This window comes from Notolepis coatsorum (assembly GCF_963971535.1).
Source record: "Notolepis coatsorum genome assembly, contig: SUPER_7_unloc_2, whole genome shotgun sequence".
Taxonomy (NCBI): domain Eukaryota; kingdom Metazoa; phylum Chordata; class Actinopteri; order Aulopiformes; family Paralepididae; genus Notolepis; species Notolepis coatsorum.
In genome coordinates this window covers 750,755-766,887 of record NW_028174879.1, presented here as the reverse complement: position 1 = coordinate 766,887, position 16,133 = coordinate 750,755, and the positions used below count along the sequence as shown (strand labels likewise).

Genomic DNA, 16,133 nt, shown 5'->3' with positions numbered 1-16,133 from the left:
AATCTATGGTAAAAGAGATTACATTACCTAAACTACTCTTACCTAACCAAAACAGGAGAAAACAATATCCAAAGGAAATGGCAGCTCACCCCATCTGTGCTTCCTGAGAAAGAGAGAAAAACACATTAATGACAAATAAAACAAAGGCAGAATATATACAAAAACAAACTATAACTAACAATGCTCTCTCTGTGGCCATACACACACAAGGAAATTTCCACTAAGCACCAAAGGCCAATAAACGAAATGCAATATTGTCAAAGTTACAGGTTACAAAATCACACTAGGCCTAGCCTCATGCCAGAGAGAGAGAAAGACTGAAGTGAGAAGCCATGTTTTAACAGGTGTGGGGTGATCCATGATTGGGTGGTGTTGATTGAGTGTCGGAGTCTGGAAAACCATCCACCAATCGGTGCTGTGTTGCTATAATGTGAGGGCAGGCCTGGCAGGGACCAATGGTGGAGGGAACAATGGCTGGAGGGAGGAAACAAAAATGGAGAACACACACACATGGAGACACACACTGGGGAATATATACATTGGGATGTAACACCCCCATACATAAGACAAAAACATGTTTGACAATTAACACCAACTAAACATGTTTTTTTTTTTTAACAACGAGATAACATCTCTGAGATAACATGTACTTCAAAACAAAGAGCTATAAAAAACTAGCAGTTGGTACAACAACCACTCGGGGCAACAATGACAGAACGAGTTGACGGCAAGAGAGACTGAGTCGACAGCAACATAAAACGAGTCCACAGCAACATAGACCGAGTAGACAGCAAAATAGAACAAGTCGACAGCAATATACAGTAGAACGAGTCGACAGCAACAGACAACGAGTCGACAGCAACAGAGATTTAACTCCGAGATAGAGCATCCGCCAACACATTCTCAGACCCCTTCTTATGCTTTATGCTGAGGTTATAATTTTGCACTATGAGCGCCCAACGCATGAGGCGCTGATTGTGGTTGTACATCCGCGACAGAAAAACCAATGGGTTGTGGTCGGTGTATACTACCACTGGTAATACGCTCGAACCGACATACACCTCAAAATGTTGCAACGCATACAACATAGCCAAAGTCTCCTTTTCAATAGTGGAATAGTTTAGTTGATGTTTGTTAAATTTCCGGGAAAAATAACAAACCGGGTGACTGACACCATCGTGATCTTCCTGTAATAACACTCCTCCAGCTCCCACCCCGCTGGCATCCACCTCCAGCTGGAACGGCAGGGAGAAATCTGGAGCAGAGAGAACAGGGGAACTGCATAAGAGAGCTTTAACACTATCAAATGCATTTTGACAATCAGCTGTCCAAATGAATGGTTTGGACGGGCTACACAGGCTAGTGAGAGAAGTGACGACAGAAGAAAAGTTTCGGCAAAAACCACGGTAATACCCAGCCATCCCAAGGAATCTACGCAATTCCCGCCTAGTAGTAGGCACTGGAAAAGTTGTGATTGCAGATATTTTTGCATCCACCGGACGCACTTGGCCTTGTCCTACCTGCTTACCAAGATGGGTAACCGTAGCCTTGCCGAACTCACACTTGGCAAGGTTAAGGGTCAGGGAGGCTCCAGCTAAGCGGTCAAAGACAGTTTGTAAGGTTGTCATGTGGTCACGCCAGTTGGTCGAATAGACAACCAGGTCATCGAGATAGGCATTACAATTTGGAACACCAGCCAGGACTAGGGTCACCAGTCGCTGGAAAGTGCCCGGGGCATTATGCATTCCAAAAGGCATTACAGTATATTGCAAAAAAAATTCAGGAGTAACAAACGCCGAGATTTCCGAGGCACGGGGGGTCAAAGGGACCTGCCAGTAACCCTTTAACAAATCTAGTTTGCTAACATAGGTGGCAGATCCAAGGTTGTCAATACAATCTTCCATGCGGGGCAGTGGGAAGGAATCAGGCACGGTGACAGCATTTACCTTTCGGAAATCAGTACAAAATCTAGGAGTTCCATCCGATTTGTGAGCTAACAAGCAAGGTGAACTCCAGGGACTGCAACTTGGCTTGGCTAAACCATGTTTTAACAAATAGTCAACCTCCTGTTGCATCATGGCCCTCTTGGTGATGTTAACACGGTATGCATGTTGCTTGATAGGCACAGCATTGTTAACATTAATATCATGGGCCAATACAGAAGTACAGGAGGGAACATCACCAAACGGAGCCATGTAGGCCTGAATCAAATTTGTGATGTCCTCTCGCTGCTCCTCAGGTAAGTGTGCTAAGTGAGTGGGCAGGTTCAATAACATCTCAGTGTTGGACAATCTAGCACCCTGATGGGCTGCATTGCGCAACTCTAAGCCATCTACATCCTCACCACTAACGTCAGGAGAGTCCGGAACTATTGGAGTTGAGGCAACAGCAGAGACGGCCAGTCCGGCTGTCTGGTCTGAGGTCTTCACCTGCACACTATCTCTGGAAAAATATGGTTTAAGCATATTGATGTGGCAAACACGAGAGTGACGTTTACGATCAGGGGTGCGAACCACATAGTCTGTATCACTTATCTTCTTGTCTATTGCATACGGTCCGGAAAAACGAGCGGAAAGAGCAGAACCAAGGATAGGTAACAGGACTAGAACCTTATCACCTGGCTGGAAAGATCGAGAAACAGCTTTCTCGTCATAGTGCCGTTTCATAGTTCTCTGGGAAGAAGAGAGCGCTTCTTTTGCGAGAGAGCACGCCTGATGCATTCGCTCTCGAAACTGGCTAACAAAATCTAGAACATTAGTGGGTGTGCTGGCACCCTTTGACATGAACCGTTCTTTAAGAACTTTCAGAGGCCCTCTAACAGTGTGCCCAAAAACAAGCTCAGCAGGACTGAAACCAAGAGACTCCTGTATGGTCTCTCGCGCAGCAAATAGAACAAGGGGGACACCCTCATCCCAATCTCTCTCTGTGTCTAAGCAATATTTACGCAACATGGACTTTAATGTCTGATGCCAACGTTCTAGAGCCCCCTGAGTTTCAGGGTGGTAGGCACTGGACACTATGTCGGATACCCAGGGACTGTAACACTTGCTCAAATAACCTAGACAGGAAGTTGGTGCCTTGGTCCGTTTGTACTACCTTAGGCAGTCCAAACGTGGAGAAGAACTTCGTCAAAGCCTTAATTATTACAGGCGCTGTAATTCTGCGAAGAGGGATAGCCTCAGGGAAACGGGTGGCGGTACACATTATTGTCAACAAAAACTGATTGCCGGCTTTGGTCTTTGGCAACGGACCAACACAGTCAACTATGACATGTTCAAATGGTTCACCGACCGCTGGTATAGGACAGAGGGGAGCAGGTGGAATTACCTGGTTTGGCTTTCCGGTGATCTGACAAGTACTACAGGTACAACAGTACTGTGCTACATCGGACTTCAAACCGGGCCAAAAGAAATGTTGAAGTATTCTGTTGTATGTTTTAGTGACTCCCAAGTGTCCAGACCAAGGGTGGTCATGGGCCAGGAACAGTACATGCTGACGATAAACTGCAGGGACAACAATCTGATAAACAGTGCTCCAGTCTGGTACCTGATCTGGTAGCCCTATCTCCGATTGTGCATGCTCTGCCAGTCTAGTACCATGGGACCTCCATGTACGCATCAAAACTCCTTCATCTACAAAATAAGAATGCAACTCTCTCCTCTGTTCTGTTTCAAGAGAAGAGAAACATTTTGCAAGAGAAGGGTCAGCCTTCTGGGCAGTAATTAGCATTTCACGAGTAACGGGTAACTTCAATGCGTCGGAACTAGTTACAGTTGTCTGTGGGGGTACCTTACTATGAGTCGGTGGTTTGTCAGCGGTATCAGAAGTTGGAGCCAGCAACTCCTCCCTGACAAAAGCTGAAGCAAAAACAGAGTCAGACAAATTAATTTCATCACCTCTCTTTTTCAATTGAGCCCGAGTGACAACACTTGCAGAAAAAACTTCAGGGAAGTTCTGTGACAAGTCATCAGGCAGAGAATCTGTGTCTGGGTGATCCAACACTTCCAGCACAGCGTTCACCTGTCCTCCAGCTAAATCATTTCCCATGATAAAGGAAATGCCTTTAACTGGCAAGGAAGGTCTCACCCCTATTTTAAAGAAACCAGTGACCAAATCAGATTGTACATGAATACAGTGTAACGGGGCTGGCACGAAACCCATCTCAATACCTTGAACTAGGACACTAGAACCACAGGAAGATTTCTCAGACAGAGGTAGTACATCAGAGAGGATAAAGGATTGTGAGGCTCCAGTATCTCGTAAGATCTGAACTGTACACTGATCTTTTGGATCCCCTGTCAAGGAAACTAAACCCTTGGAAGTAAATGGCCTGAAACAAGGATCGAGAACATCCTGATCATTGTGCATCTGTTGATCGGAATCAGGTGCCATTTTAATCAGACCAACCCCTTTGGGTTGTCTAAAGTTCTGAGAGGACGGTTGCTGCTTACGTTTCAATGTTAAACAGTCAGAAATAACATGACCAGGCTTATGACAGTAGTAACATGTCCGCTCCTCTTTTGAGCGTGGAGGTGACATTTTTGGTCGGGGGTGTGTGAATTCTGAATGGTTGGGGACAGAATGTTTCTGAGAGAAATCATGGGGGAGAAACGAGTCACGCCTATCTACAAACACAGTTTTATGGGTTAGCGCAAACTCATCAGCTAATACAGCAGCTTGCTGCAGAGTGGACACTTTCTGCTCACTCAGGTAAATTACAATACGCTCTGGCAAACGATTCTTAAACTCTTCTAATAGAATGAGTTCTCTGAGAGAGTTAAGATCTGAGGCCTTGCTTGCTGCACACCATTTATCAAAGAGAGTTCCCTTCTCTCTAGCAAACTCTACAAAGGTCTGGTTGACAGCTCTCTTGTGACTGCGAAACCTCAGCCTATAAGCTTCGGGCACAAGCTCATATGCACGAAGGATGGCAGCCTTCACAGTATCGTACAGTAAACTATCTTCTAGGGAAAGTGTTGAACAAACCTCTTGGGCTTTACCAGTCAATTTGCATTGAAGCAACAAAGGCCAGACCTCTCTTGGCCAGCGCAATGAAGCAGCAATACGCTCAAACACATTAAAATAAGTATCAACTTCTGTCTCTCGGAACGGAGGCACCAAAGCAATGTGTTTACTTATATCAAAAGTGTGTGATGAATAAGCTGTGGAGGAGGACATACCCGGGCCTTGTGGAGGAGTCGGTGTAGCAGAGTTGGATCCACTCCTTTGGTCTCCCAGCTCCAACTCCCGCAGTCTGAGCTCTTTTTCCACCTCAAGCTCCAACCTACGGATGTTAACAGCCCTTTCATTTTCCGCCTCAAGCTCCATTTTACGAAGCCGATACTCCGCCTCACGTGCTTGTGCCTTCTCCTGAGCCTCCATCTGGAGACGGGCTATTCTAACCTTGACCTGGGCCCCTTCTCGAGACCCAGATGACACAGGAGAGGCCAAGTGAAAATGTGGCAATGTGACTCTCACACCTGCCTTTTCAGCACCATGGGCTTGCTCCTCAGAAGGCTGTGCTTCCGTAGGTTCACCAGGAGGACTTGCATGTTCATCAGAGACCACAGGTAAAATAAGCGTCCCCTGCTCCAACAGCTTATCTACCACAAGACACCTGATATCCCGCTTAAGATGCTTTTGTTGAACCGAGAGTTTAAAATGTGTGGCAATCTCCACTAAGTCTGCCTTGCGGCAGCTATCCAGCGCTTCCCAAGTAGGATTGCTCAAGAATTTCCCCAGATCAAAAGTACTAACTGCCATTATTATTTTTTTTTACACAAATGCCATTTTACACACAAATTAATTAATAACTATACAAGTGTAAACAAACAGTTCACCAAATCCATCAACCAACAATTGAACACGGGTTACAAGATCCAGGCAGAGCCCCCATTTATGTTACGACCCCTGTGAGTCTAAGGGTAAAGGGCTGTAACATAACAGTTGGTTGACAGAAAAGATGGACCACGTTTGTAAACAACAATGATATTTATTGAATAGATGCAAAGGAAGCACATGTAGCTCAGGGGTGAGCCCAGGCCAAAACAACAAACAAACACCACTATACTCCAAATAAACCCAAATCTAATCTATGGTAAAAGAGATTACATTACCTAAACTACTCTTACCTAACCAAAACAGGAGAAAACAATATCCAAAGGAAATGGCAGCTCACCCCATCTGTGCTTCCTGAGAAAGAGAGAAAAACACATTAATGACAAATAAAACAAAGGCAGAATATATACAAAAACAAACTATAACTAACAATGCTCTCTCTGTGGCCATACACACACAAGGAAATTTCCACTAAGCACCAAAGGCCAATAAACGAAATGCAATATTGTCAAAGTTACAGGTTACAAAATCACACTAGGCCTAGCCTCATGCCAGAGAGAGAGAAAGACTGAAGTGAGAAGCCATGTTTTAACAGGTGTGGGGTGATCCATGATTGGGTGGTGTTGATTGAGTGTTGGAGTCTGGAAAACCATCCACCAATCGGTGCTGTGTTGCTATAATGTAGGGCTGGGCGATATAACGATAATGATAAATATCGCGATATATTTTAATAATCGATATCGAATATCGAAATTAAAAAAAAATCGAAAAATCGTTTTATTTTTTTTATTTTTTTTTTTATTTTTTTTTATTTTTTTTACCTGCAACAGGGCAGTTTTAAAACCAGAGACAGTGGACAGACTTGTCTTTCTTGCCTGCAACTTAAAGTAATGGCTTTGCTTGTCCAAATGACAATACTGACCAAATTCAGATTTCTTTTTCTCTTGTCCATTTATTTTGTTTGCTTTCTAATTTAAAATACATTTTGAAACCGTCTGTACACAGTAGGCTATGTGTGCTAGCAGAACTAGACTCCAGTCACGAGTCACAGTGCACATGTGCGGTGGTTTGTCCACCAAAAAAGCGCCAAAAGATCGAAAATAAACTAGCAGAGCCAGAACTGTTCAACTCCTCTGGAGCCACAGCCAGCAGAGAAGCCGGTTTACTTTAGCTTTTAAACCAGCTGCAGCCTGAGAACTGGAGTGTGAGGGGATGTAACACTAAAGATGGCGGCAATGACAAAGAATTGCTGCAAAATAAACATACATCTGTTGTTAAAAAAAAAAAAAAAATGTTTTTTTTTTTTTATTTTTTTTATACTTATAACAATTCGATAATTATCGATATCGAGAAATAAAATAAAATTATCATATCGTTATCGCGATATGATTTTTTTCCATATCGCCCAGCCCTACTATAATGTGAGGGCAGGCCTGGCAGGGACCAATGGTGGAGGGAACAATGGCTGGAGGGAGGAAACAAAAATGGAGAACACACACACATGGAGACACACACTGGGGAATATATACATTGGGATGTAACACATATGTTGCAGGGACTTATTATAATCATCATATTGGCGTGACTGTATGCATCAAAGGGTTCAATCAAGCATTTTTAAGTACTTTAGAGGAAATGTCAAAATATCGCGATATCATTTAGAGGCCATATCGCCCAGCCCTACTATAATGGTAAAATAGTTATTTAAAAATGTGCCCCTAAAAAATATTCTTTGCCCCTAAATTTCTCATTTAGGGGCAAGTGTGCCCCTAGTGAAAAAGCTTAGCGTACAGCCCTGCCCCCCCTGGGTTAGGGTCCTGAGCCCCCCCCCCCCCCTGGGTTAGGGTCCTGACCCCCCCCCCCCCTGGGTTAGGGTCCTGACCCCCCCCCCCCCCCCCCCCTGGGTTAGGGTCCTGACCCCCCCCCCCCCTAATATATGGTTATTGTTTTATCGCCCAGCCCTAATATATGGTTATTGTTTTATCGCCCAGCCCTAATATATGGTTATTGTTTTATCACCCAGCCCTAATATATGGTTATTGTTTTATCGCCCAGCCCTAATATATCGTTATTGTTTTATCGCCCAGCCCTAATATATGGTTATTGTTTTATCGCCCAGCCCTAATATATCGTTATTGTTTTATCGCCCAGCTCTAATATATCGTTATTGTTTTATCGCCCAGCCCTAATATATGGTTATTGTTTTATCTCCCAGCCCTAATATATGGTTATTGTTTTATCGCCCAGCCCTAATATATGGTTATTGTTTTATCGCCCAGCCCTAATATATGGTTATTGTTTTATCGCCCAGCCCTAATATATGGTTATTGTTTTATCGCCCAGCCCTAATATATGGTTATTGTTTTATCGCCCAGCCCTAATATATGGTTATTGTTTTATCGCCCAGCCCTAATATATGGTTATTGTTTTATCGCCCAGCCCTAATATATCGTTATTGTTTTATCTCCCAGCCCTAATATATGGTTATTGTTTTATCGCCCAGCCCTAATTGGTAAACTAACGTATTGATGATAATATACATTATAACTGCTGTTGTGACATGGTTATGATGTTTATACTTGAATACGTTTGAAAAATAAACCGATAGTTTTGTCAGACAGTGTAGACAGATTGATTTATGACGTGAGGTCATTTGGGTGGAAGAGGTTAAGACGGTGGCTGGCGTCGGCCTCTGGGATTCTCTTAGAGGCCAGGAAGGATAGGATGAGTGGTTAAAACTGACGTGTAATGTGTGTTTAGAGATGGAGCTTGGATTTTATTATTAATTAGACAAAGGGAATGCTGTAGATAAATTGAATTTGATTGTGTGTTTGGCTTTGACTTGTTTAATGTAGTGAAATTGTGTGGTTTGTTTTTGTATTTTTGTATTTGGGCTATACTATATATATTAGGGATGTTCGATATTGGCTTTTTTTCCGATATACCGATATTGTCCAACTCTTAATTTCCGATAACCGATATCAACCCATACCGATATATGCAGGGTCCCCCCCCAAATTTTTTTTTTCAGGTAATTAACATTACATATCTCTTTACATTTACATACTTTTGACAATAAATAAAATAAGAATTTGTTCTTACTTGCTTGCCTGGGTAAATAAAGGTTAAATAAATGTAAAAAAGAATATATATATATTTTTTTAAACCAATACCGATAATTTTCCATATTTCATTTGAATGCCAATATCGGCCGATAATATCGGACATCCCTACTATATATTGCTCTACTGTTTCTGCCAGCCAACTGCCCCCCCCACCCCCACCCCCAGAGGGACACAATGGAAATAAGCCTTTTGGCTTTATTGTGTTTTTAACCTCAATGATTTTTTTAAATGTATGTATTCCTACTGGGCAGCTTTTATATGTATCTTTTATAAATGATCAAATAAATAAAATGGATGGATCCTCCAGTGACCCATCATGTCTCCTCTGCTCCAACAGACGGGTCCTGTGGTCTGGGGCAGCCTATTGGTCGTCACCAACGTCCCGGACACGCCCACCGCCCACCTGGACGTCGAGGTGCTGGTTAAGCGCTTCGGAACCGTCAAGAACACACTGCTGCTGTCGGGCATGGTGAGACCGTTAGTGTGGGGTGAGACCGTTAGTGTGGGGTGAGACCGTTAGTGTGGGGTGAGACCGTTAGTGTGGGGTGAGACAGTTAGTGTGGGGTGAGACAGTTAGTGTGGGGTGAGACAGTTAGTGTGGGGTGAGACCGTTAGTGTGGGGTGAGACCGTTAGTGTGGGGTGAGACCGTTAGTGTGGGGTGAGACCGTTAGTGTGGGGTGAGACAGTTAGTGTGGGGTGAGACCGTTAGTGTGGGGTGAGACCGTTAGTGTGGGGTGAGACAGTTAGTGTGGGGTGAGACAGTTAGTGTGGGGTGAGACCGTTAGTGTGGGGTGAGACAGTTAGTGTGGGGTGAGACCGTTAGTGTGGGGTGAGACCGTTAGTGTGGGGTGAGACAGTTAGTGTGGGGTGAGACCGTTAGTGTGGGGGGGTGAGACCGTTAGTGTGGGGTGAGACAGTTAGTGTGGGGTGAGACCGTTAGTGTGGGGTGAGACCGTTAGTGTGGGGTGAGACCGTTAGTGTGGGGTGAGACAGTTAGTGTGGGGTGAGACCGTTAGTGTGGGGGGTGAGACAGTTAGTGTGGGGTGAGACCGTTAGTGTGGGGGGGTGAGACCGTTAGTGTGGGGTGAGACAGTTAGTGTGGGGTGAGACCATTAGTGTGGGGGGGTGAGACAGTTAGTGTGGGGTGAGACAGTTAGTGTGGGGGGGGTGAGACAGTTAGTGTGGGGTGAGACAGTTAGTGTGGGGTGAGACCGTTAGTGTGGGGGGGTGAGACAGTTAGTGTGGGGTGAGACCGTTAGTGTGGGGTGAGACCGTTAGTGTGGGGTGAGACCGTTAGTGTGGGGTGAGACAGTTAGTGTGGGGTGAGACCGTTAGTGTGGGGTGAGACAGTTAGTGTGGGGTGAGACAGTTAGTGTGGGGTGAGACCGTTAGTGTGGGGTGAGACAGTTAGTGTGGGGTGAGACCGTTAGTGTGGGGTGAGACCGTTAGTGTGGGGTGAGACCGTTAGTGTGGGGTGAGACCGTTAGTGTGGGGGGGTGAGACAGTTCGTGTGGGGGGGTGAGACAGTTAGTGTGGGGGGGTGAGACCGTTAGTGTGGGGGGGTGAGACCGTTAGTGTGGGGTGAGACCGTTAGTGTGGGGTGAGACAGTTAGTGTGGGGTGAGACAGTTAGTGTGGGGTGAGACCGTTAGTGTGGGGTGAGACCGTTAGTGTGGGGTGAGACAGTTAGTGTGGGGTGAGACCGTTAGTGTGGGGTGAGACAGTTAGTGTGGGGTGAGACCGTTAGTGTGGGGTGAGACAGTTAGTGTGGGGTGAGACCGTTAGTGTGGGGTGAGACAGTTAGTGTGGGGTGAGACCGTTAGTGTGGGGTGAGACAGTTAGTGTGGGGTGAGACAGTTAGTGTGGGGTGAGACCGTTAGTGTGGGGTGAGACCGTTAGTGTGGGGGGGTGAGACCGTTAGTGTGGGGTGAGACAGTTAGTGTGGGGTGAGACAGTTGGTGTGGGGTGAGACCGTTAGTGTGGGGTGAGACCGTTAGTGTGGGGTGAGACCGTTAGTGTGGGGTGAGACAGTTAGTGTGGGGTGAGACCGTTAGTGTGTGGTGAGACCGTTAGTGTGGGGTGAGACCGTTAGTGTGGGGTGAGACCGTTAGTGTGGGGTGAGACCGTTAGTGTGGGGTGAGACAGTTAGTGTGGGGTGAGACCGTTAGTGTGGGGTGAGACCGTTAGTGTGGGGTGAGACCGTTAGTGTGGGGTGAGACCGTTAGTGTGGGGTGAGACCGTTAGTGTGGGGTGAGACAGTTAGTGTGGGGTGAGACAGTTAGTGTGGGGGGGTGAGACCGTTAGTGTGGGGGGGTGAGACCGTTAGTGTGGGGGGGTGAGACCGTTAGTGTGGGGGGGTGAGACCGTTAGTGTAGGGTGAGACCGTTAGTGTGGGGGGGTGAGACCGTTAGTGTGGGGTGAGACCGTTAGTGTGGGGTGAGACCGTTAGTGTGGGGGGGTGAGACCGTTAGTGTGGGGGGGTGAGACCGTTAGTGTGGGGTGAGACCGTTAGTGTGGGGGGGTGAGACCGTTAGTGTGGGGTGAGACCGTTAGTGTGGGGGGGTGAGACCGTTAGTGTGGGGTGAGACCGTTAGTGTGGGGTGAGACTGTTAGTGTGGGGGGGTGAGACCGTTAGTGTGGGGTGAGACCGTTAGTGTGGGGTGATACCGTTAGTGTGGGGTGATACCGTTAGTGTGGGGTGAGACAGTTAGTGTGGGGTGAGACTGTTAGTGTGGGGGAGTGAGACCGTTAGTGTGGGGTGAGACCGTTAGTGTGGGGGGGTGAGACCGTTAGTGTGGGGTGAGACCGTTAGTGTGGGGTGAGACTGTTAGTGTGGGGGGGTGAGACTGTTAGTGTGGGGTGAGACAGTTAGTGTGGGGGGGTGAGACAGTTAGTGTGGGGTGAGACCGTTAGTGTGGGGTGAGACCGTTAGTGTGGGGTGAGACTGTTAGTGTGGGGTGAGACCGTTAGTGTGGGGGGGTGAGACCGTTAGTGTGGGGTGAGACCGTTAGTGTGGGGTGAGACAGTTAGTGTGGGGTGAGACCGTTAGTGTGGGGTGAGACAGTTAGTGTGGGGTGAGACAGTTAGTGTGGGGTGAGACAGTTAGTGTGGGGTGAGACCGTTAGTGTGGGGGGGTGAGACCGTTAGTGTGGGGTGAGACCGTTAGTGTGGGGGGGTGAGACCGTTAGTGTGGGGGGGTGAGACCGTTAGTGTGGGGGGGTGAGACCGTTAGTGTGGGGTGAGACTGTGAGACTGAATGCCAGCGACGTTGATCCCCAGGCAGGCAGGCTGGCAGGCAGACAGACAGACAGACAGACAGACAGGCAGACAGGCAGGCAGACAGACAGACAGACAGACAGACAGACAGGCAGACAGGCAGACAGACAGACAGACAGACAGACAGACAGACAAGGCAGACAGACAGACAGAAAAGGCAGACAGACATAAGGGCAGGTAGACAGACAGACAGGTAAGTAAGTAGGTGCAGGTTATCCGTTTGCTGAAGCTATAAATTAATGACCAGTCCTCAATTCTTAAGTATTTTGTTGGGTGTTGTATTTATTTATATATAAATAATAATATAGATGTTGTTGTGAAGGATCAGATTAAACCGAATATATATATTTATTTATGGATATATGTTGAATAGTATTTGTATATCGTTTGATATCCCTTGCCTAAGGAAGTTCCAAGTCAGTCAGAAGATCCTTAGGAACTTCTACTCATGTACAATAGAGAGCATCCTGACCGGCAACCTCACCTCCTGGTTTGGGAATAGCACTGCACAAGACCGTAGCAGACTACAAAGAGTGACACGTTCAGCCGAACGCACAATTGGAGGGGGGCTTCCCACCCTCCAGAACATTTACAACAAGCGGTGCAAGGGGAAGGCTAAGAGAATTATTAAGGACTCGAGCCACCCGAACAACTGCCTCTTTGAACTGCTGCCGTCAGGCAAGCGATACCGGAGTCTTAAGGCGAGCACAGAAAGACTCAGAAGGAGCTTCTATCCCCAGGCCATCAGGCTGCTAAACGAACAAAAAATCGCTAAACGAACAATAATCACTATGCAACAACCATCAAATGCACACAGCACACACACCCACACGCACACACTCACTCAAACAAACAACACACTGCAGCACCCACTCTCCACACTTTAGATCACACAAACACACTTACACTTTATATTTATTGATAAAGGATTTGCACTACAACTCGTACACCTACTGTGAATTGTACCTAAACTGCACCTCGTCCATTTATGCCTTGCACTATATAGTATTGTATATTAGTACACTGCACAGTATTGTATATTGTATGGTAACTACGTCTACGTCTACGAACATTGTACATATGTCTAAACTGAACACTGTGACCTCTTTTTTTACTTCTAATTTTTACTATGTTTTTATTTCATACTTATCTTGTCATGCACAGTCTCTGGAGCGCAACAGTAAGAAGCATTTTGTACAAAAGTATTCTGTACTTCTGTATGACAACTATTAAAGAAACTTGAAACTTGAACTTGAAACTTGTATATTCCTTGTACATATACACGGAATATCCCTTTAGTCTACTATAGCCCATAATAGTTAATTCTCTTATTGGACAAGGACCTGGCGCCAGGAGACAAGCCCCTTGGAGCCAAGTTCAATGGTACCGACGAAACATGTCCCTACTAGCCCCGGCTCTGCGCAGGAATACGGCTACCGAAATGAGAGTGGCACTATTTGTTCACCGTGCATATAAATATGGCGCAAGTAAATGTAGAAGTCCCTTGTACCCTTAGTCCTTTACCCTCCAACCTAGTAACAGAACGTGAAGCCTCACCCACGACCAACGTGTGGTGAAGTATGGCCTATTTGGCCCCAGAATAGCATTGAGACCTCGTGCAAATTAATAACTGAATTGTCATAGTTTGGCACTGTACCGTCGAGTGCAACGTATTTCTATTAGGTTAATAATAGTCTATTATGTATGGTGCATCGTGCGGTTAGAGTTCTAAAGTGAGCAGCATCCCCATCGCTTCCTCGTGTTATCTAGAGTCTTATCCAGGTTGGGCCGACCACACGTGGCGCTTTCATCCGAGGAGTTCTAGGCGAGGACCGAGTGGACCTGTACATTACTACCATGTCCTCCCTCCTCACTCCCCCCCCACCCCCCCCTCCCTCATCTTTCTCTGCCGAAGACTTTGCGATCTTCTTTGAGGAAAAAGTGGAGAACATCCGCAGCTCCTTCTCCCAACCCCCACCCATTCCAAATGCTGAATCGAGAACCTCATCCTTCACTCTGTCATCTTTCTCTCCCATTACAGAAGCAGAGACCCTGACACTGGTAACGTCAAACCGTCCGACTACTTGCCAGCTGGACCAGCTACCCTCCCCACTCCTCCAGACCATAGCACCAGACATCCTCCCATTCCTAACTGCAACCATCAACTCCTCACTCAACTCGGGGGTGGTCCCCACCTCCCTAAAACAAGCCAGAGTCACGCCGCTCATAAAAAAACCAACCCTGAACCCTACTGTCATAGGCAACTACCGTCCTGTCTAGGCCTGCCGCGATAAGCAATAAATCGATTAATTGCCGCGATAATTAAAATTAATGCAATGATTTTGACGGGCGCGATTAATTGCTATTTGCGCGTTTGTTTTAATGAGGCGGAACCAGTGCCCCTTGTCAGTCACTGTCCGTGTTGGGAGGCGGGCCGCTGGCTTTACTACAGAGCAGAGAGCACAGCATAGGAGCTCCGTGGGGCAACACCACATAGCTTAACTACATTTCTCAATAGTGTTGCTCCTTTTAACCAAGTAGCGTTATTTGTAGTGTAACGTTAGCGTTTTAACGTTAGTAGAAGTTAGTTGTTCACCAACAATCTCAACATTTGTTTTATCATTAGCTCATGTCGATCTACTAGTAGCATCAGCAAGCTAACGTTAGCTGGCCCCAGTCCACTAGCAGCATGTCGATCTACCAGCAGCATCAGCAAGCTAACGTTAGCTGGCTCCAGTCCACTAGCAGCATGTCGAAGTAGTAGTAGCATCAGCAAGCTAACGTTAGCTGGCCCCAGTCCACTAGCAGCATGTCGAAGTAGTAGTAGCATCAGCAAGCTAACGTTAGCTGGCCCCAGTCCACCAGCAGCATCAGCAAGCTAGGATAATAACAACAATACTTCCGGTCCGGTCGGTGGGCTTCAAAATAAAAGTCTAAACACCGGAAAAGACGGAGCGGTGGGCTTCAAAATAAAAGTTTTGGGAAATAAATTTCTCAAAAAAAAAATCTCTAACCGGTCGCAATAATATCGCTTATCGCGATATTTTCGGGGGCAATTAATCGCCCAGCAAAATTTGTTATCGTGGCAGGCCTAGTCCTGTCTCTCTTCTCTCCTTCCTTTCTAAAACACTTGAACGTGCTGTATCCAACCAACTTACTACTTATCTCTTACAGAATGACCTCCTAGACCCTAATCAGTCAGGCTTCAGGACTGGTCACTCCACAGAGACAGCCCTCATTGCGGTCACAGAGGCACTTCACTTAGCAAAAGCGAAAGGCCTCTCCTCTGTCCTGATTCTCCTAGATCTATCTGCAGCCTTCGACACAGTCAACCACCAGATCCTCCTTGCGGCCCTCGCAGGAATGGGAGTGGCTGGCTCTGCGCTGACATGGCTGTCATCATACCTCAATGACCGCTCCTACCAAGTGTCATGGAGAGGGACCCTGTCGGCCACCCGCCCCCTGCGGACGGGTGTCCCCCAGGGCTCGGTTTTAGGACCCCTTCTCTTCTCCCTCTACACTAAATCACTGGGTAACATTATCACGTCTCATGGCTTCTCCTACCATTGTTATGCCGACGATACTCAACTCTTCCTCTCCTTCCCTCCCTCAGATATCCACGTCTCTGTGCGGATCTCGGCCTGTCTGTCCGACATCTCAGCCTGGATGACGTCCAACCACCTCAAACTGAACCTAAGCAAAACAGAATTGCTCCACCTGCCGGCCAAATCCTCCCCCCTAACCGACCTTTCAATCACAGTCGAGAATGCAGCTGTGACTGCGTCCCCGACCGCCAAGAACCTTGGTGTTGTCCTCGACGACCAGTTGAACTTCTCTGCTCACATCGCAGCGACGACCAGAACCTGCCGATTCCTCCTGAGCAACGTCAGAAGG

General features: G+C 46.7%; 1 protein-coding gene across 1 annotated transcript in view; it reads left to right on the top strand.

The window, feature by feature from the left end:
• The window catches only part of LOC311232734 (uncharacterized protein), a 117,219-nt gene that overhangs the window by 35,393 nt on the left and 65,693 nt on the right, over window positions 1-16,133 (top strand). The window contains exon 14 of the mRNA XM_084338315.1: window positions 9,301-9,432. Within this exon, the coding sequence (XP_084194441.1) occupies window positions 9,301-9,432 (132 nt within the window). The remainder of the gene's footprint in view (window positions 1-9,300; window positions 9,433-16,133) is intronic.